This window comes from Micropterus dolomieu, linkage group LG23 (assembly GCF_021292245.1).
Source record: "Micropterus dolomieu isolate WLL.071019.BEF.003 ecotype Adirondacks linkage group LG23, ASM2129224v1, whole genome shotgun sequence".
Lineage (NCBI taxonomy): Eukaryota > Metazoa > Chordata > Actinopteri > Centrarchiformes > Centrarchidae > Micropterus > Micropterus dolomieu.
In genome coordinates, this window is record NC_060172.1 from 19,784,047 (window position 1) to 19,805,783 (window position 21,737).

Below are 21,737 nucleotides of genomic sequence, written 5' to 3' on the forward strand. Positions count from 1 at the left end.
CAAAACGTTGGACTATTCTGAAGTGGCCTTCTATGAGTCCTGATCTGAATCCTATCGAACATCTATGGAAAGAGCTGAAACTTGCAGTCTGGAGAAGGCACCCATCAAACCTGAGACAGCTGGAGCAGTTTGCTCAGGAAGAGTGGGCCAAACTACCTGTTAACAGGTGCAGAGGTGTCATTGAGAGCTACAGAAAACGTTTGATTGCAGTGATTGCCTCTAAAGGTTGTGCAACAAAATATTAGGTTAGCGGTCCCATCATTTTTGTCCATGCCATTTTCATTTGTTTTATTATTTACAATATTATGTTGAATAAACAATCAAAAGAAAAGTCTGATTTCTATTAAATGTGGAATAAACAATGGTGGATGCCAATTACTTTTGTCAGTTTCAAGTTATTTCAGTGAAAATTGTGCATTCTTCGTTTTTTGTGGAGGGGTACCAACAAATTTGGGCACGTCTGTATACACTCACTCATGCGTGTACACATTTAACACCAGTGAAATCACACATTCCTTTTCTCGCGTGCCCCCGCTTCTGTAGTCTGACTTGTCCCTGCAGTCTGGTGGTAACCGCTAATCACTAGATGCCTGACCTCGACCCCTAATGAAGTCCCCATCCCTGTCTCTCGCCCAAACACCCATGCTTTGATCTGGTCACCTCCCCTCCCCTCTGCCACACTCTGATCTCCCATTCAAGATGCAGAGACCCTCAGGGGGCAAAACAGGGGGGCTGAGGGTAATGGGGAAAGAGTGAGGGGATGCCAGTATATTTTACCAGCTGGCTTTGAATGTGTGTTTTAAGTCCCTTTCCACACCTCTATGATCTTTCCTTTTTCACATCTCCCCCTCTTCACTTCTCATTGAAGTTTTCACCAGCATACTTTCCCCCCCCCCCTTATCTTTTTCTCTCCTCTCTATTCACTTGTGCCTCTCCAATGTCTATGGTAGAAGAGGGTGTGGTAATTATAGCATTAGTGATTCTTCACAGCTATATTGCAAGACAGTACACCCTGAGAGCTGTCTCAGGAGCTGTAAAACACACTCATAATGAGCTCTCCCTTGTTCATGCATCACTCTTTACATTGTTTCTTTCCAGTACAGTTTAAATTTTAGATTATATACTTGTGCTTGCAAGAATACAAAGTGTATGAAGCCTAGAATTCTAGATCTGTATGAATAGACTAACAAAACTCAAAGCTAGAAAGAATTGTTTGTACCATCCTGCAGCAGAAATACAGGGTGTGGAGACGCCAGTGGCTCCTTCTGTATATTTTTAAACTTGAATGTTTACTGAAAGACAGTTGATATGACAGCTGCTTCTTCCTATTGGTATTTTTCTGGTTTATACTGTAGTAACAAGCAATCCCTTGTCTGCCGGTTTGTATGAGAGGACAAAGAAAGTAAACAGTGGGCAAAGGAGGATTTCTCACTTCAAATAACAGAGGTCACAAGCCCCAAAACATATTTTTAATGATCCCATCTTGAAAGGCACCAACACAGACACCACTGTCCCAGCCAGACGCTGTTCATGTCCCCTGAGAAGGCGGGGAGAAAGTGGGTGCAGACTACACAGAGATATTTTGGTTAGGAGGTTGCCCCCAGCTCTCCAGAGTACGGGATTGGAAGGGGGTGGGGATGGGTGACAGTCAGATGAAGGGAGGGAAGTGGAGGGGAGGAGCTGGCTGTTTGGAGATGCACTCCTTGAGAGTAAGGATTAGTCCCAGTGGAGTGATGCCAGAGATGTCTCCATCTCTGGCATCACTCCACTGGGAAATCAGGGAAGAAATCAGGGGATGAAAGGCAAAAAGAGGGAGGGGAACGGGATAGACAGAGTGTAATGAGAAGGATAGTGTCAGAAATGAAGATCAAAGAGGTAAATGAAGAGGCATGTCTGAGACTGACTGATCAGGCAAGGAAAGGAAGACAGTGAAAGTGAGGAATGAGAGATGAGAGAGTGAAAGTGAGCGCTAAGAGAGTGCACACAGTAACAGTTAGAACATATCCAAACTACCAACACTAGCACGTTTGAATGACTGTGTGTTCATGTGTGTGTTGCAGACGTCTAAATACTCTGAACAAGTGTGCCTCCATGAAACTGGATGTCAGCCACCCCAAGAAGAAAGTAAGATCATCCTTGTTTCAACTGCAAGACATCATCTTAACAAACTCTTTGTTGTTGTTTTGCTGTGTTTTGTCAGCCGTCATGAATGGACACATTTTCTGTATCAATATCTTTGTGGCAGATTTTAAAGTTTATTAATTGTTCATTAACAATTTATTGCCATGTAGGCTGTGTTCACACTGTGTTCCAGTTGGTTTAAAGGCTGGTGAAAAATCTGTCAATCTGGATCACATAATTAAGAGAGTGACTGACTCCAAACCACAAATTGTGTTAAATGGACATTTTGACAGGTGTGGTTAATTATCCAACCAGCCCAGGGAGATCAACGTCTCCAAATAATTAACAATTCAAGGAGTACACAATGAAAAATCTATTAAATCTAAATATATAAATTTAAAATATTGCACATAAAAAGAAAATCTCCAGTGATATATATCACATTGTTCCATTAACAGCAACTGCGGACAGCTATCACCAAGAAGCTATAGCCAAAGGACATTTAAATTTACAAGAAATGTTCCATTTCATATTCTTGGTTCTGATCTCTTGGTGTCAGACTTTGAAATGCAAGGATATAAAAACTCTTCCTTTGGAAATTGGTTTGAACAACTGCACAGAGACCCTCTATAAAAGTGGACCTTGGTCTGCTTCCATGGGACCTCTGGTGCAGTTCATTAAACTAAAACAAAACAACAGTGTGATATGGATACATACGTATATGAATTCAAAAGCTAAACAAAACTAATTTAACCAATTTGTCTGTTGATCGAGGTAAACGTTTTCCCAGTTATGGCAGACACAAATACTTATTTTCCAGGTATTTCTGCATGAGCTCTAGAGAGAATGAAAACTTCAAGTTCAGTATAAGTTACTGTCACTATAATAACATTTTTTTGATTTTACCATGTGAACATTTTGAACATTTACCATGTGACGCTGTGTTTAAAACGCTTGATTGATTTGTAGTACTAGAAGTATTATAAAACAATCAATCATGATTCTTGCTGAGTCTACGCCAAAAGAACTATATGTGTGAGCACAAACTAAAAGGGAATCTAGTAACGAATATCTAATGCATTCTTTTATCTTTCCATAGGGTGATGACTCTGATGAAGATGACCCGCTGGCTATCAGTAAAAGGTGGACATTCGAGTGGAGCAGCCGACGTTGGTCTCGCCTACAAGACTTCCTATTGGACGGCACCAATGAAAGCAGCCCGACAGGTCAGGGCGGGGTTCTGCACAGCACAGTGAGCAGTGAGAGTGTGCTGACTGACCTAAGCGAGCAGGAGATCACAGAAGTCTCCTCTTTGCACAGTGAGGACTCGGCCTCCGCCATGCCTGACTCTATATCTATGGCATCTCTCTCCGCTTCCTACCAATCACCCAGGGAACTCCCACACTACAACTCCCTGCCAATCAAGAGCAGCTGCCATGGGCAAGGAGGGCGGAGTAAAGCCAAAGAGTTCTTGCGTCGCATGGAATTAATGCGCACTTGGGGGCCCTCGACGAGGCGGAAAAGCTCAAATCGCAGGCCAGCGCTGGTAATAAGTGGGCCGGTGTTACAGGGGGAGGAGCCTCACGCTCTGCAGATGCTCCAGTGTACTCCCATTAGCCAATTAGAACACAGTCCTAAACACAACCACCAAACTGATGGTGACACTTCCCGTGTTTCCATTATAAATAATAATAAAGACCAATCCACGGTGAGTATGAGTCCCAGCAGTGAAACAGTAGTGCCCAGAGTGAAGGAGCCCGTGTGTACAAAACCCCGCATTGCTAGCAAGAGAAGCAGCATGTATCTGGAAGATATGGAGCTGCCTTCTCAGGGTAAGAGGACTGAAGGGCAAAGCCAGTTTGGCAGAAACCAGTTTCACTCGTATGAAAACCTCCTTGTTCATATCCCCAAAGACCATAAACCAGGCACCTTTCCAAAAGCTCTATCCATAGAGAGCCTGGCACCTTCCCCCGGTGACAGGAACAATGGCCCCCAAACAGGGGCCCAAACTTCTCCACCCAACAATGGCCTAGGTGAGCCTTGGTCTGATAAACCTCTGTCCAAGCCCCCCTGTCCTGGAGCACCTCGAGGGAGCAGGGTGAGTGTTTATGACAACGTGCCTGGCTCCCACCTTTACGCCAGCACAGGAGACCTGCTGGACTTAGAGAAAGAGGACAATCTGTTCCCTCACCTAGATGACATCATCCAGCACGTCAGCGGTTTGCAGCAAATAGTGGACCACTGGAGCCGCAGTGTGCTGCCCGAGACTGAAACAGGGGAGGTGGAGGAGGAGAGGGAGGGTAGGACTACACCCAGTGAAGGCGAGAGAGATGGAGTCTCCTTAAACGACACTGATTCAACAGGGACCAGTCGGGAGAGGCGGGACTCTGGCGTTGGGGCCTCACTGACAAGACCACGGTGAGTAGCTGTTCAGACATTTAAAAGGGTTTTGTTTTTGTAGTTTTGGGCCTCATTTTTATTGGTTATTATAACATTTTACTCGCCAAAGTAATGACTAAGATCATGCCGACATCACTACAGTGAAATCAAAGACAAAAACAAGATAGGAAACAAGTGGTCAGACAGTCAGGCAGATTGTAAACAAGCCAACAGTTTAACCTGATCATCGAAACCACTTTTTTGAAGGTAAAACCTAAAGTGAGGGCACACAAAATGTCAACAATAGTCATTGCAAAGGTAAACTGTGGTGTGGTAGGTCAAAGGTTAACCAGAAAGTTAGTCTAGAAACGTTCTTTAAATTGACCTGGCAAGGCCTTTACATTGATTCAATCACTAACTAACTCTGTGTCTCTCATTCTTTACTGGTGTTTTCTACCCATCCCAGTCTTCGGTGGCCCAGTTTCCGAACTTCTGATCATCTCAACCAGCCGGCATCTTCACTGCAGATCGGGAGCCAATCAGCGGGCCAGCTCAGCCTGCTGCAGAAGTTCTCTTTGCTTCGCCTCACCGCCATCATGGAGAAATACTCAATGTCCAATAAACATGGCTGGACATGGTGGGTGTACACTCTACCACATGCATGTGGATCATATCACGTCTTTGTCCGTATGTTTCTCACCTCTTCTCTGCAGTGTGGCTATTTGCTAATATTCTATGCATTAATTCTTAATTCAGGGAATTTACAAGATGTGATGTCAAACAGTTAGACATCACTTTTGCTCATTTTTTCACTGAATTCTCCTATACAAAAATCTCTTTTACTCTTCTCTTCTTATTGCCTTATTATCTTTCATGCCAACTAAGGAAGATAAGCTCTGTTTGTGTGTGACAGTTTTTGAAATGGCCTCTGCTTCCTTCAACTTCTCTACATCAGAGCTGAAACAGCAGGACTATATGCACAATCAACATCTTCCCACATGTTTTAAAAACCATAACATCCACTTCACTTAGCAGCCAGTTACAATGGGTTCGTGCATGATTAGTTTATCAAAGGCATCAATGTCGCTCATAAACTGGCTTTAGATTCTCAGTCGCATGACCTGCAAGCACAAGCACGTCCTTGTGTTGTTAATGATCAGTCTTGTTCATTTTTATTGTCCCCAAGAGGGAAATTCTGTTGACCAGCAGAGGAAGAGATAGATAATGAAAGCAGAGGCCGCTCTTTCTCCCACACACTTCCCTAATTATTTTCTGTCTATCGCTCCCAGGTCTGTGCCCAAGTTTATGAAGCGCATGAAGGTGCCAGACTACAAAGAGAAGAGTGTGTTTGGTGTTCCCCTCATCATCCATGTCCAGCGCTGTGGTTTTCCGCTCCCTCTGTGTTTACAGCAGGCCCTCAGCCACCTCCGAACACACTGTCTGGACCAGGTTAGAGAGGAAAACAGCTTTTACAAGACTGGATTAGAGTCTGTTCATTTCCTCTCACTGTAGGGCTAAACTAGTTATTCACATTTCAAATATGAGACAGCTGACACAAAGCAAATAAGTGCCTTGTTTTTTGTTCCCATCTTCCCCATTGGCTTTGCCCGACTCTTCTTTCCTCCCTGTGTCAGGTGGGATTGTTCCGCAAGTCCGGCGTGAAGTCTCGTATTCAGGCTCTGAGGCAGCAGTGTGAGCTGTCCCCTGACTCTGTAAACTACGAGGACCAGTCAGCTTACGACGTGGCCGACATGGTCAAACAGTTCTTCAGAGACTTGCCAGAGCCTCTGCTAACAAGCAAGCTGGGGGAAACCTTCCTGCATATTTACCAGTGTAAGTTGCCTCGGAGCTATGAATGCTGCAACATGTTGGCGCAGCTGACGCCACATGCCTCAGAGGAAGTGACTGTAAAGTTTTTAATTGGTTAGCTGGCTTTAGTGGAAATTCAAGTAAGCAAACTGTGGGTCATTTGTTCGTTTGTTCAGAGTTTCAAATCATCACAGTTTTCCCAAGGTGCTCTGGCCAAGGAGATAATTTGAATATGGATTGGTGACAGCCAACCAGTAAAGTGATATTAAGCTCACAGGCTGACACCGTTAACCAAATCTGATAGAAACAGTGTCCAATTTTAGCTACTTACCGGATGTATGATTTATGTGTATGTAATTTGCATATGTGCACGAAAAGACTACATCAAAGATTGGATGTTGGGAAGTGTGACCTATTTTTTGATCCATTGTTGCTTCTCACTTGCTCTTTGCTTTTGACTTTAGATGTCCCAAAGGAGCAGAGGTTGCAGGCCGTCAGGGCGGCCATTTTGTTGATGCCAGATGAAAACAGGGAGGTTCTGCAGACATTGCTCTACTTCCTACGCGATGTCACTTCCTTGGTGGAGGAGAACCAGATGACGCCGATGAACCTGGCTGTTTGTCTGGGGCCTTCGCTCTTCCATCTCAGCATACTGAAGAACGAGACGCTGTCGCCAAGGTACATATGCGAACTGATCAAAAACAATGATCGAAGGGTGTTATTATTATGAACTGCTGGGTTGTCCCCTCTACACTGACCTTCAAGAACTGGTTTAATGAATCAAAGCCTTTTATTGCTTTGGGGAAAATAACTATTGCTGTGTTAAATAAACTACAACACGGGGTCCAAGAGAAGATTATATCCTGATTTTATGATGTTAGATTCAGTTTAGATTAACTTTAAAACCACATTATTTATGTTACTCTTCTTTTTTAAAACATTTTTATATAATCATTAGAATCTAAATAAAGGTGAATAGTTATTAAGATAAAAGAAAACAGCTGCATTCACAAAGGCAGAATAGTGTTTTTTTGACTTGTTAAATGGCTTTACAGACCCTGTTGATTTTCTTCATATGTCTTATTTTGTTGTTGTTTTTAATTCTGCTTATTATTTATTTATTTATTTACCAATGCCCATTAATTAACAATTGAGTTTACACATCAATGTCAATGTACCAGAGTTAGCAAATGAGCTAAATTTCTTTCATAGTCCCTGGTCAGGTTATAACAAAAGGGTGCCTAAATATTACAATTGTGGCCGGTCGTAGTACTACTTGTAATAGGAGTTGTACAAGTACTGTCAACCAGTGTTACTACTCCTATTACTGCTATTATGGTCTCTTATGTAATTTGCCACCATGACAAATTGAAGGTTCAGCCATGTTATTTTGATGTTATTTATGTTGGTTGCTGTACATATCAGTAGAGACATTTTATAGTGATGTGATCACTAATTTTATAATGATCAGCTAACTTACATAATATCTTTATGCATGTTTGGGAACTTGCCTTTTTTTCAACAAGTGCATTCTTCTGTCCTTCCAATGTTGATGCTCACACAATTTATGTTCTGCATATTCTGTATAATTTCTATTCATCAAGGTCAATCCAAAGAAAGTACACTACGGGCCGCCCCGATCAGAAAGACCTGAGTGAGAACCTGGCCGCCACCCAGGGCCTGGCACACATGATCACTGAGTGCCAGCATCTCTTTCAGGTCAGGATTCACAATTTACAGCAGTATTTTATTGCTTTTATATTATCAATATATGAAGGGTCGGCAGTTTTTAGGGTTGTTTCCATAAGAGCGAAAAATGATAAATGACATAAGTACAATTCCCTGTATGAATAATGCATGACCATGTCTTCATATATGCATATAACAGATAAAAATTACTGACTATGGGAAGCGGAGCAATGTTTCCCCTGCTGAGTTGTTATTATAAAAGGCAACAGGATAATTGTGTGTAATGAGCTCATTTCTTAAATCATCATTACCTTAAACATGTAGGTGTGTATAGTACAGTATATACTGAAACTGTCAGTGAAAGCCTTACAGTGATCAACATGCTTGATCAGTGTGAATTTTTAATTTTTAATGTGGTTTTAAGAGTTTTCAAATAAGGATGAATGGTTGAATCATTTTACCCCACAGAGGACAGTGTATAATTCGTCATTATTTTGACTGGTGTTGGAGTTTAAAGGTTTGTGTGGGATGACAATATTTGAAAGGACAGTGGATATTAAACTGTTGTTCCACTTTTGTATCAAATAATACTTTGCTTGAACTGGTATAACGTAATGTATTTTTAAATCTCTGTGATTTCCATGTATAGTATTGTGTTATTGCTCCAATAGCAAATGGTCAACCCAGTGAAATTGCAATTTATTTTATTTGTCAAAATCTATTTTTTGATTTAGACAAGGTAGCATTTAGGCCTGAGCTGATGTGATGTGATGTGATGTGATGCATGTCCTCCTGCTGTTCCCCAGATCCCAGAGGAGATGGTGACCCAGTCTCGCAACTCCTACATGGAGGCTGAGCTGATGGTGCCCCCGCTGGACGAACTGTGCAAGGCTCACGAGGAAGTGGATGAGGACGAGGAAGTGGATGAGGAGGAAGAAGGATCCTATCATGCACACCTAGAAAGGCTGATCCAGAGCCTGCTGGAAGAGGCCAAAGATAAGAGCAAAGGCTGGGTGTCTCGCTCAACTGCTGACCATACAGAACTGGCATTTAAAAAGGTATGTGGTCATTGAATTCCTGGAATTTCATAGGATTTTGGGAGGGGCTGGTAAGACAGATGGGACAACAGGGAATATCAATGTCTTTTTAACAGTGTAATTTCAGTTGATAGCTTCTCCACAGGAAGCACAACTCCAATGCAAAAGAATGATTTGCACCTCTCTCTGTGCGTGGAGACCAACACACACATTCAAATTATACATGATCAGATAAGGGAATGAGCATTTTTGTCATGATATGTTTGTGTGTAAGGTGGGAGATGGTAACCCTCTAAGGCGGTGGCGAGTGTGTGTTGAGGTATCAGCAACTCCCAGTGAGGTGCTGCAGCGGCTGCTGAGAGAGCGCCCTCTGTGGCAGACTGAGCTACAGCAGGAGAAGGTTCTGGAGACGCTGGATAAACAGACAGACGTGTACCAGTACTCCTGCCGCAACATGGCACCTCAACCCAGCTGCGACTTTGTGGTACTAAGGTCAGGATTAATGAATTTAAATAGTTGCGTGCTTTGTGTGATTTGGAATTTGTTATCTAAAATATTATTCATTATTGAACAGTGCATAGCTTTGAAGGCACTGTAAACAATCATTTTACAATGTCAATATCGACAGATATATAAAAGAATTGACAGCGATAATCACAACATGTATTTTTAGACTATTACTATTCAAAACAACCTGCTCAAACATTTCCTAAGGTACATACACATTTCTAAAATACCGTACTATATAAAAGAGCTACAAAGATTAGTCTACGGAAAGAAAATGAACTGGCAACTATTCTATATTTTTTAGTTTTGGACAATTCATTAGGTGTTTGATGACATCACCTTGGGCTCTGGGTTCTGGGTCATTTTTTATTGTTGTCTGATGATTTTTCAACCAAAAAATTATCGATTATTCAAGAAAATAATCTGCAGATTACAATGTATAAAGTTGATAAACCATTATTAGTTGCAGTTCTCCCCGAAAAACTATGTCTCACATTCCCACATTAAAAGCCTGACTAAGCTCACAGTATTTCTCTTTTTTTTTTTGTCTCTCTGCCCCCTCAGATCATGGCGTACAGACCTGTGTAAAGGCTCCTGTGCTCTCGTGTGTGTGTCTGTCGAACATGACGACAGCCCACGCATGGGATCAGTGAGGGGGGTGGTGCTGGAGTCACAGTACCTCCTCGAGCCCTGTGGGACCGGGAGGACCAGGCTCACACATATCTCTAGAGTGGACCTTAGGTGTGGGCGGACTTCAAGCGTTCTCATAGTCAAGGTTTCAATTAACATTGCATTCATTAACGTGTGTTATGTGCTTTTCTTGCTACAGGGGAAGATCTCAAGAATGGTACAACAAGGCATTTGGTCACCTGTGTGTTAATGAAGCCCAGATGATCCGCTCCTCTTTTCAGTCACTAGATCAGACGAGCACTGAGGCAAAGATCTGAAACCCAGAAATCAAGTTTTGGGTCACACTGCCAGAGCAGTTTTACCTGAGAACCAGTGACCCAGACCACAATCAGTGACCCAGGAGGGGAATCATCCAGGCAGTGGACTTTGATGTCTTTTCACGCTGCTGAGCCACACTGAGCTTTACTGTACCATACTGAGTTACAGACAGTCACACACAGAGGAGGGGAGAGTGTCTTATGTCGTGTATTCCAGTAATTCTTCAATACTTATTTATCTCATAAATGATGATTTTCAAAGCCCCTTTTTGCACCACGGAACAAATGTTGCTTTCCAATTCCAAACATAAAATAACTTTCTTTGAGCCATCAATGTTTCATATACTTGTCTCGTAACGATGTGCATTATTAGAACAATGAGGTTGCATAGACATAGAGTATTTTCTGTATTTATTCTTCCAAATTCTCATCTACTAATCCAAAATATTGCAAACAAGATGACCTAATAAGACAGCCAGCACCAGCATGTGTAATCATGATATGATTTCCATAGTGTTAAGGTTAATGTTTAATCTGCAACACCGTAATTTGATATCACTTTTAAACTATAGTTATTGTAATAGAGTATCTACCTGAAGCATACACATTAAAGATTGTGTCATATGTACAATCAATAATGACATAATAGTTACATATACTTAAGGTGGAATACCCGTATTTCTATTGATCATTTTGAGAAATCTATCTGAACTCCATATCTTTAAAATATCACATGGGCGGCCAGTGGAATATACATGACTGAAACAATCTTTGTCTCAGTATGTATTATTGAACAGACCTGCTTTTACTTAAACAACACTGGCAAAACCCGATATTGACATCTTATTTCTTGTTATAGCCGTCCATCTATAAACTAATGCAAACTGGATCTCAGTGATCTACATCAGCTTTTTTACCCCTCTTACAAAGCTGTTAACGTATCACGTACATATGCACATTTTTTAAAAAGGCACTTAATTGTGGTTTCTACAGGTGCTTTGAAAACAGTCCCTGTCAATGGGAATGACCGGGACTGGTACAATATTGGGTACATGTCAGCATTACATTGTGAAAAGTGCACTAGTTTAGGAAAAACAAATACATAAGGGATGTGGATCACAGCAAGGGAAAACACTCATCGGGTCCATAAATGTGCTTTAACCCTGTTATGGATACATTGTGTCGGATATCACTGTTGATTTAGTTCTCTGTCACTATGTTCAGTGTTAATCTTATCTAAATGTTATTTTAAAGTTATTATTATCATTATATCAATATCACCGTTGCTTTTTTTTGCTGTCATGTTATACAATGTCTAAGACATGTGATCATTTCACTGCTTCTGAGAAGCATGTTTGAAATTGTGTGTGTGTGTGTGTGTGTGTGAGAGAGTGCATGAGTGCATGGATGTGCCAGTTTATCTGCGTTTTAGATAGACGTACAGCCTGTGTTGTAAATATATATGACGCTTTCTGTGCCAGCAGATCAAACATCATAGCTTGTCAGGGTCTTCCTATCATATTGATATGCTGAAATGTGAACTTTCTGTACACCATCCTGCTAAAGCAAAGCAGACTATAGCTTGCTCTGCCAACGGCGCTGCCTTGGCTTTTTTTGTTTAATCTGTAGGCAGTATTGCTATGGTGTTGCTATGATACAATATCTCTACAGTGCCAGCAAAATTCTGCGTGGATGCTGTTGGCTGGGGAACAGTGTGTCATGTGTGTAAATATGTGTGTATGAGAGAGGCGAAAAGGCAGACAAGGTGTGAGTGAGTGACTCTGACGTGAGCCCTCGGCTGTGTGGGGTGAGGCTCCAAACCTAGCTGAGTACCTGAGACCTGGGTGATTTCTTCTTGGCTATTTCTGACAAAGTGACAGAAAACAGAACCATTGTTTTGAAACAAGACAATAAAAATATCTAATAACTCAACAAAAACGCTGTCTTCTGTATGAAAAGGCATATTAACATGTAAGTCACAGTAAATACATAATGTGCTGTATGTCACGCATAATATTTTCCTTGTTATGTGCACTTCTGTCCATCGAGTGGTGCTGTTGCCCCACTAGTGTCTGAAGGTCATGAATGAATCTGGAAAGTATGCCATGCAAAATGTTTTTAGACGAGTGAATGAAGAGCCGTCAAAGCATCAGGGGTTTCTCTCTAAGGACATTTTCACTGTGTCCTTTCCATGGATAGATTTAGGAAACTCAACCTCCACAGCTCAGATCAATACTCAATCACATTTACCTACTTAGCCACGTTAGATGGGGACTTTCGCAGAGGACAATGAAGGTGTTTTGATTACAGACGCTGCTCTCCCCAGGCTCCCTGTACGCCAGGGTGTCTGTTAGTTTTGTAACAACACAGAAATGAGTGAAACATTGCTTCATTAACTTCTACCTCATTTAACATGTCAGTGATTTTATCTAGAAAGTAGGGCACACTGTTACAGCTCCTGAATGTCAATGATCCTCTGCACTGTGGGGTGTACTTTAGCTCCACCACTCCATGGAATAATGAGGAACATCATGTTGTAAATTACACTAAGAAAAAAAAGGATTACTGACTAGATGAATCAAGCATTGATTTTTCCAACTGAATCCACTTTACTCCAGAGGGGTACTTTTGTTTTAGAGCCACACAGGTCTAAGCTGATGTTTACATCATTGACCGTGCAAAAGAAAGTGCAATTTGAATGACTGTGCTGGCTCTCAATGTGTAACAAACAGATGAAATGCAGAGGGATTTAAAACTCTTTCACACAGTGTGACCCTGCAAAAGGATTTGAGGATGTCCTCTTCTGGAGAAAAAAGGAAGTGTGTGTCCAGCTACTTTCCCTGTCCAAGAAATCTTTAGGCCTACAACCTGGCGCTAAATTAAAATAAATTGTTTACTTTTTTGTTTGTATTGTTTTACTGTTTACGATTGGATAGCGAGCCACAGTATGAAAAAGATATTGACAGGCCTACTGCAGCATGAAAAAAGTCAATATTAATAGATTTTTCTTTCATGCACTAACATGTAGAACTACAGTTTACATAATTTGGGGTTTAAACAGAAAGTATTATGCTAGCTGCAATACAGTCATTTAGTTAGGTAGTCTACAACTTAAGACCCATTTTTTAGCCTATATATCTTCACATTTTTACCCAATTGGCAACATTTAAAGTATGCCGTATTAAGTATTGGCAGTTCCTGTTTGCAATGTACCCATGGAAGCACAGACAACTATCACTGGATTATGATGGTACTTAAGAAAAGTTCAAAACACAGTGATTCTTAGGAAGGTTCTGGAGTTAGGAGCATCTTTTCTTTGATGTCAAAGCTGATTTCAACATCGGATATAGTCTTGAAGCGTAAGCAGGCTAAATCTAAAAAAAAGTGTATCTATGGGATCACATTTTGTTTCACGTTTGTTCACATTTGATTGAGTTAGGCCTACCAGTCAGTATTTTTTTGTTAGCCTACTTCTACCATTTTAATGTCTCTTTTTGTTTTTTAATGTTTTTTAAGTTATTTGTGTATATGTATGTTTGTACATGTAGCCTACTGTTCAAAAGTAAAACTGAATCAGTACAATGGTGACAAAAAACTTTCATTACAATAAATGGTAAAATATTTAGGCCAAATCGTAAATAGGTTTGATAAAATATACATTGGTCACCAAAAGAAACTCAAAATGCACAAAACTTATATACTTATTAAATTTAATTAATACAGAACAACTTAAGCAGTTTCAATTTAATATTACACGTGATTTCTGAATGCAGAAAATGCCTATAGTATTTAGAAAATATTGAGTAGGACTATATTAAACTTTCAAATTGTTTATGATGAGGATATCATTAAACTAATCATTTGTCTTGCTTTCCCTGCATTTTCCTTTTGTTCTTTCCTCCATCACAAATATAAAGATATTATTGTAGGAGTGATGGCTAATCTTAACCTGGCCTCAATTATATACCAGACCAAAATCTCATACAGACCAATGCAGAGGTGCCTCATTAAAGAGACCATTCACATTTTACACAGTTGATATTAGTGGTGATGGACTGTGGATGTTGTTTAATGTTGTTACTCTTTATCTGCACCATGTTTACATTATGGAAGTTGAGCAGGGAGAGAGAAAGAGCAGAGGAAACAGATGTATCTCCTCTGAGACTGGCTAATCCACTGCCTTCTTCGAGACAACCATGATAAGGTCATTAATGAATAAATTATCCAATGAATGAATTATAGATGAGACCATGTTGGCAGTGGTGTCCACAGTATCCTTGAGTGTATGCCTTGGTTTTGGCATACTATAACCAAAACAATGCACAATTAAGGAGAAAATTGTGTTAAGCATGCTTCAAAAGAAGGCATATTAAAAATAAAAATCTGTCACTTCATTTTGGTACATAGGTTGACAGTTGGAGCTTGTTCTAGTGTTTAAGTGATTATTTAACACCGCTGCACAGTCTGCATCGGATGAAAAAGCTATGCTGACGTTTGTACCATCATAGGCATAAATATCCATGCAGATGTGGTATACATTAAGTACATTGTTTGCACTATTTCACATGTACTTATGTTACCAAGGCCCCTGATCACATTTGTTACTTTAATGGCAAGCAAGTTTAGCATGACCGTGGAAATTTCCTTATACTGTGTAAGTGTCAAGTCTTCAAGTTCGGTATTGTTGCTGTCCAGAAGCATAGTTGGAACCCTTTCTCAGGCTTTTTGGCCCAAGTGCTTCACTTGCAAACACGTAAGATTGTTAGTAGAAACATTCAAGAACAGAGTATGACTGCTTACTTTTACATTGGTTTCACAGAGCAAAGCATCCAGCCTTTAAAAAACCCAGAAGGTCATTTCTTAATACTTAGAGCTGTTCTGGTATTTCCTGAATCCTCAAAGACACAACCAACCAAATATTCTAACACTTTGCTGAAAACAGCTGCCTGCTGCAGCCGAAAACAACATGGCAGTGACGGTGAACCAAAACAATAACATTGCGACTAAACAATGTTCTGAAACTCACCAAAACGCTCCATAAAGCCAAGGGGAGCTGCAGAGTTGGGTGATAATTCTCTATAGGTTCATCACTACAAGCAATCCCCTTTCACATGTATATTGTTATTATTAAAATATTGATTATAGCTGCTTCAAGATGATCAACTTTTTTTTATTACTTAAGTATGTAAGTATATTGCTGGCAGGTCACACTAAGTACCTGACTGGATGTAGCCTTCACAACATGTTGAAATTTAGTGCATCTTCACCTTTTGCTTTGCATGGTGTGTTCATACCATAGAGTGTATAAAATGGTACATACCCACTGTGTCCTGACAGTAAGTCCACGAGTGAAAACACCTGTGTAGGCAGACCATCCTCCTCAAAAAATATGTCTGTAGGCCTATAGGTCGTCTGTGCAAGCAGTTTAATACAACCCGTATTTATGTTTATTGGTAGGGGGCAACCTCTAGTGGCTGTGGTAATTATGATGGGAGCAAAGGAGATAGCCTTAACCAAGTAGTTTCAACACTTTCCTATCTCAAGGCGTCAAATACCAACTCACTGAGAAACCCTGACAAAGCATCCGTATTTGACTTCAGCGTCCATGTGAAACGCCTTTAGCTTTAGGACAAGATCATGGTTTTGGTTAGGTTTAGGAAAAGATGTGTTTTGGGCTGAGGAAAGTATATTACATGACGGCAGATGAGTCACATTGGAGTTATTTGAAAGCCCATGGACACTGAAGGGTACCTTGTGTGTCAAATACCGACGCTTTGTCAGGCTTTCTCAAAGCACAGGTACAGTGGGGGAAATAAGTATTTGACCCCTTGCTGATTTTGCAGGTTTGCCCACTTACAAAGAATGCAACAATCTACAATTTTAATCATATGTACATTCTAACAGTGAAAGACAGAATCCCAAAGAAAATTCCAGAAAATCACATCATATGAATTTATAAAAATTGATGACCATCTGATGAGGAAAAACAAGTATATGACCCCTCGTTACCTTTAGACTTTAGATTGACCTAACTCAGTGGCTTTTATTTTAAGGCTACACCATCACATAGCAAATTCTGGTTGTATCGTGCACAGTAATTCAACATGACAGATTTTATGTCTTTGGAGTTGTTGAGAGCTGGAGTAGAATTTTTAATAAAGTTTTTAGGGTTTTAACAATGCTTGGCCGCATAATAAATGGACTCATCAGGGGATGGAAGGCCCATGGGGTGGAAGAGATTGATATGTATACTGGATTATTGTTGTGTATGCTGACAACAAAAGCACAGATGCTGCTAACAAGTAGAAGTGTTTGTACACTGGTTGTTGTTCTCTGTTGTACACATTTTCCGAGCTGGCCTTGCAAACTCAATAGCCTTCAGGGTCATATAGTATATACGTAAGCTTTTCCATCAAACTGAAATGCCTGTTTCATCTCATCTGGGTTATTCAAGGCCACTACCACAGTTCAGGAGCCCAGCCCAGTCAAAGAGCCAAGTCCTTGATCCCAGGTCATGACCCCTGACAAAGAACTGGATACTTCATCCCTGGTGACAGACCAGACCAAACCAAAGGAAGTGTTATCACAAACCAATGCCTCTCGCCATTTAGATAATGAGGAGGTGACATAACTTGCATAAAAGAATATGTTTCAAAAATCTTGCTATTGGAACATTTTGTTCCTGTACATTAAAAATATTTTATCTCCAAAATGGCTATTTTTCCTTGACTAAGACAAAAGAGGCTTGTTTAAACCTTCATCACTGCACACTTCTGAGTTCATCCAGAAGGGATTCATAAGAGCAAAGATGGTATAATCTTCTAAACCCATAGTGGAGTGTGTAATCCCTAAAACATGACAATGACCAATATTGAGGTTATGAGATTTCAGAAGGATGACATTTTTTCTCATGCACTCTTTCCTTCAGACTGATACAGCCTTTTTATCTTTAAAACTTTAATAAGCTACTTTGTGGTGTCCTTTGAGGATTGTACTCTTCAATTCCACCAGTATTAGAGTAAGTGAGTGAATGCGACGGGGAATATGACCTGCTTGTTGAAAGTATTTAGCCTCAAGATTGCAGAGGATCTAAGTGAAGAAGCCAATAAGAACATTTTGTCTAATGCCCTTGTTGTGTAAAATATTGTTTACTTTATTATTTATGTTGTTTACTTTATTATTTTAATCCTAGAAGTGCTGTGTTACTTAGAAGTGTATTCACCGTAGTCATTGGAAGAATGACTGTGGTCTCACTGGGTAAAGCTACTGATGTTATTTTAATGTAAGTTTTGACAACTGATTTAAGGATTGACCACAAGTATTTTAACTTTTAGACCTGACTGCTATATTCTATGTGAACTTTGAATGAACTTGTAACCTTTCAATGTCTCTACATGAGCAGAGAAGCTGTTCAGGCAGAATATGCAAAACCTAGCTTCGCCTGACTGTGAACATGCAAATAGAATTACGCTCCGAATGCAAAACTTAGCTAGTGGGCGGCAGGTAGCCTACTGTCGTCGTAAAGGGAGATAAGAAGAGGTCATATGAATTTAAGACCGGATAAGATGATGTAATGTTTGCTTTGCGTCCAGGTGATGCAGCTAAAGTCTACAGAAGAATCTGATAGTATACAAAATAGCAGTAAGACACCTGCTGCAAGTCATGTACGCCAGGAATAAGATCACAGCACACGGTGAACGATGCAAACTGTAAGAAACCAAGCTTTTGTAAGAGACATAGCATTGCATACTCATGTTTGATGTATTGAATCATGTTATTCCTTTATCAATTATGTTATTTCTTTATCAATTCTTTTAAAAAATATAATTGGGAGTGTTTAAGTTCTAATGATGTCAGATTATGCCTGTATAACTTTTTAAAAAATACAGTGAGACTGAAGTTGAAATGTAATGGTGAATTTGTAGTCCAGTAATGTTAAAAATTTAACAGGTTAAATTACAATGATAATTATGTTAAATAACAGCTAAAACGTGGTAACTTTGAAAGTAGTGAAAGGGTTAAATTGGTAAAACAGTAGATGTAAACGGCCACAAGATCGCAGCAGAGGATAAGAAATTCACCATTGGGAAGGGCGTGGTCAGCGAACACAAAGGTGGAGACCGGGTGTAACGCCCACCTGAAGGGTGGGGTTTAAGGTGAATATAAGGCGATGTTCGCTAACCACCACATCAATTCCATCCTGAGACCTGCAGGGATGTAACTCAATTAACTTAATTGGAATAAACGCTCCCCGCGACCCGATCCCGGATAAGCAGATGAAGATGGATGGATGGAATAAACTCTTTTGCACTGACTCTTGATTGTCTCTAGTGAAGTTTTTGACTACAAAGTTATTGACAATAGAAGAAAGTTAATGGAATATTATTGACTGAGTTTAATAAGTTGGTTAGAGTAGGGACCAGGTCTTCAATTGGCCCAGCCTGGCTTTCTTTCCGATCCAACACCCTTAAGTGCAATTTATACTTCTGCATCAAATCGAAGGCGTAGCCTCTGCGTAGCACCCTACCCTACGCCGTCACCTACAGCATAGCCTGACGTGCACCTCCTCAAAAATGTAACTGTCGACGAATACCGTAAGCTCTGTGATTGGTCGGCTGGGTAGTCTCGCAATGCCTATACAACCCTACGTAGGAGTATAAATCAAGCTTCAGAGTGTGGACTCCTGTGTAGGGTCTACATGGGCAGCTACGCCGTAGGCTACGGCCCATAGACAGTATACTGGATGAAGCCACCCCGCTGGTTTGAATGGAGAGCAGTGAAGCCAGTTTTAGACCAATAAAATACTACTACAGGGCTACTTCCTGTTGGAACCAGCGTCTACTGCGCATGATCGCGCTGCATAACCGTGGTTTAATGACGTAGAACAACGGCAGAAACACCTTAATTCTGGTAGCTGCAGAGCTGCGCCAATAAAAAGTTTCATGGCTCAGTGTGTTTGTCTGACTCGGATGTCACTGATTAATCAGCCCACCTACGAGGCTCACCTGTCAAACACCAACGCAGCGTCACTGATCGCCGAATACTTTTTTTAGATTGCCGAGAGTTTCTAATCTAAGCAATACGGTTACATATGCGACGGGGTGTCACAGAGTTTTGACGTCATTTTTGGGCCTACATGGATCCCTCCATGCAGGCTTTAGTCATCACAGAGCTTACGGTCCACGTCGATTCGACGTGTAGTTATAAATTGCACTTACATTTTGTAGGTGACGGCGTAGTGTAGGGGGCTACGCCGTCGATTTGACGCAAGTATAAATTGCACTTAAGCCTCATTTTCAGCAAACAAGTGAAATAAACACCAGCAGGGAAAGATGTTTACACCTTTTTTAATACAAATCACGTTTCAGTTATTTTTAGGACACTTCTTGATTTCTGCGCAAATCGATTTATTCTGCCTTACTTTAATATACAAACTGTGATGTCCAGAATACTGCCAAACAAAGGAAAGGACAGGGAACCAATTCACATAATGTTTTTTTAAAGAAAGGTTTTGAAGGCTGAACATGACTAAAGAGCTTTTTAATGTGGATGATTTTTGTATTGTAAAAAGCAAGGGAAAAATACATAAAATACAAACGTGACTGGAAAAAAACACCAATAAGAGCCATTATAAACACTATTTTTTGTTTGAAAACCAATGATAAACAGAGAAAGAATATTCAGAAACTGAAGGTAACAGCAGAAAAGAAAAGCATTTGATTCAACATTAATTTGGCTCATTAATGTTTTTTCTTCTCAGTAAATGTTAGAGGACAAAATTGGATCGGTTCACTGAAGTAACATGAAATTGCTTAATTGACAAATCGCATGTAAAGATACAGCTGTGTTGTGCCAGCACTGGAATCATCTTTCCATCTCTTGTCACTCTCTCTGTTACACACACACACACACTCGGACAGACACACAGGAGTGCATGTGGACGTGCACACACAAATCTTGATGATGACTCACATCCTTCTGTGTAAACAGGAAGTTATTACCTGTGTTAATATCTCAGTCTGAGGTCAGCCCTTTATACCTCAGAAAGTCTGCTTTTCAATTGCCCCTAATAGCAGAGACAGAGATTGGGAATCAGAATGGACAAAGTAACATCATAAATTCAAAGTTTTATTCTGCTATTTCAACGCATATAAATTCTGGTGTCATTTTTGTTCAGGCTTTGGCTGAATTATCAGTCATTTAACTTATTACAGCTGATAGCAGATGCTTGTCAAACCAAATCTATCCACAACCACTGCATGGGGAAAGAATTGCCAAGAAACTGCATTTTCTCCAGTATGCACTGACCAAACCTTTTCTGACAGCCGTCACCTCTGCTGCTGTCTCTCTGCCTGATCCTCACTGAGTCCTCTCTGAAGCTCCAGCACTCTGATCACCAGCCCACACAAGACACTGGCTCTACCTCCATGCAACTCTACAAAGGCACCCTGGAACATACTGGTAAATGACTGCCTGCCCGTAAGCTCTGCACCTCTGCTGGAGGTGAAAGACGGAAAGGAGAGATCAGGTGGAGGAGATGAGAGAGAGAAAAGGGGGGAGGGGGGAAGAAAAGGAGAACAATGTTGTGCTTTTTTCCCAATCACCAACCAGATCCCGGTTAAGACCTCTTTTTCTGTTAAAGAAGTCTTTTGTGGAATCATTACAAAGCCACAAAAGCAAGCCTTTGTCTGAAAACAAAGAGAAGTGTGTTTTGCGTTCAAGTCTGCCATTGTGGTTGTGTGTGCGTGTGAACCCAAGTGTGTGCGCATCCAAGAGCAAGATAGTGTTAGTTTGAGAAATTGCTTCTTTGAGTGTGAGGGAAGTGTGTAACAGATGCAAGAGTTGTGTGTGAGTGTGGATTCGACAGAGTGTGTGATTGTCTCCTTCATTTTCTTTGTGCTAAAGATTGAGTAGCGGAAAAAAAAGACCTCTGCCCCTCTTTAAAATTTTCTAATGATGTCATGTGCGCACACGCATATGGACCACATGTGAATCACACATAGCCAGAAAATGTCACTCCCATGTCACACCCACCGTGTCACCCCTGTCAACAGTCAGCATCTCAAGAAAAATGAGGAGCGAGACATCGAAGAGACTGCTGTTACTGCACACACACAGACATGCACAGACAGAGTGACGAATCAGCCTCTATAGCCACCTTGTTAATGGAAATCCTAGCCAACAGATGTGCCCTGTTGCAAGAACACATGGGGTGTGAAACAGGCTTATGTATGCATACAGGTAGTGA

The 21,737-nt window shown here is 40.7% G+C and overlaps 1 protein-coding gene across 3 annotated transcripts in view; it reads left to right on the forward strand.

Annotated features, from left to right (window-relative positions):
* Positions 1–12,421, forward strand: part of stard13a (StAR-related lipid transfer (START) domain containing 13a) — a 29,425-nt gene extending 17,004 nt beyond the window's left edge. For all 3 annotated transcript variants that reach the window (XM_046039335.1, XM_046039334.1, XM_046039337.1), the window contains exons 4-14: positions 2,061–2,124; positions 3,221–4,539; positions 4,967–5,137; positions 5,790–5,949; positions 6,135–6,333; positions 6,774–6,987; positions 7,914–8,028; positions 8,805–9,056; positions 9,310–9,527; positions 10,107–10,283; positions 10,372–12,421. In XM_046039335.1, coding sequence (XP_045895291.1) covers positions 2,061–2,124; positions 3,221–4,539; positions 4,967–5,137; positions 5,790–5,949; positions 6,135–6,333; positions 6,774–6,987; positions 7,914–8,028; positions 8,805–9,056; positions 9,310–9,527; positions 10,107–10,283; positions 10,372–10,489 — 3,007 coding nt within the window. In that variant the 3' untranslated portion in view covers positions 10,490–12,421. The remainder of the gene's footprint in view (positions 1–2,060; positions 2,125–3,220; positions 4,540–4,966; positions 5,138–5,789; positions 5,950–6,134; positions 6,334–6,773; positions 6,988–7,913; positions 8,029–8,804; positions 9,057–9,309; positions 9,528–10,106; positions 10,284–10,371) is intronic.
* Positions 12,422–21,737: the final 9,316 nt, after the last annotated feature.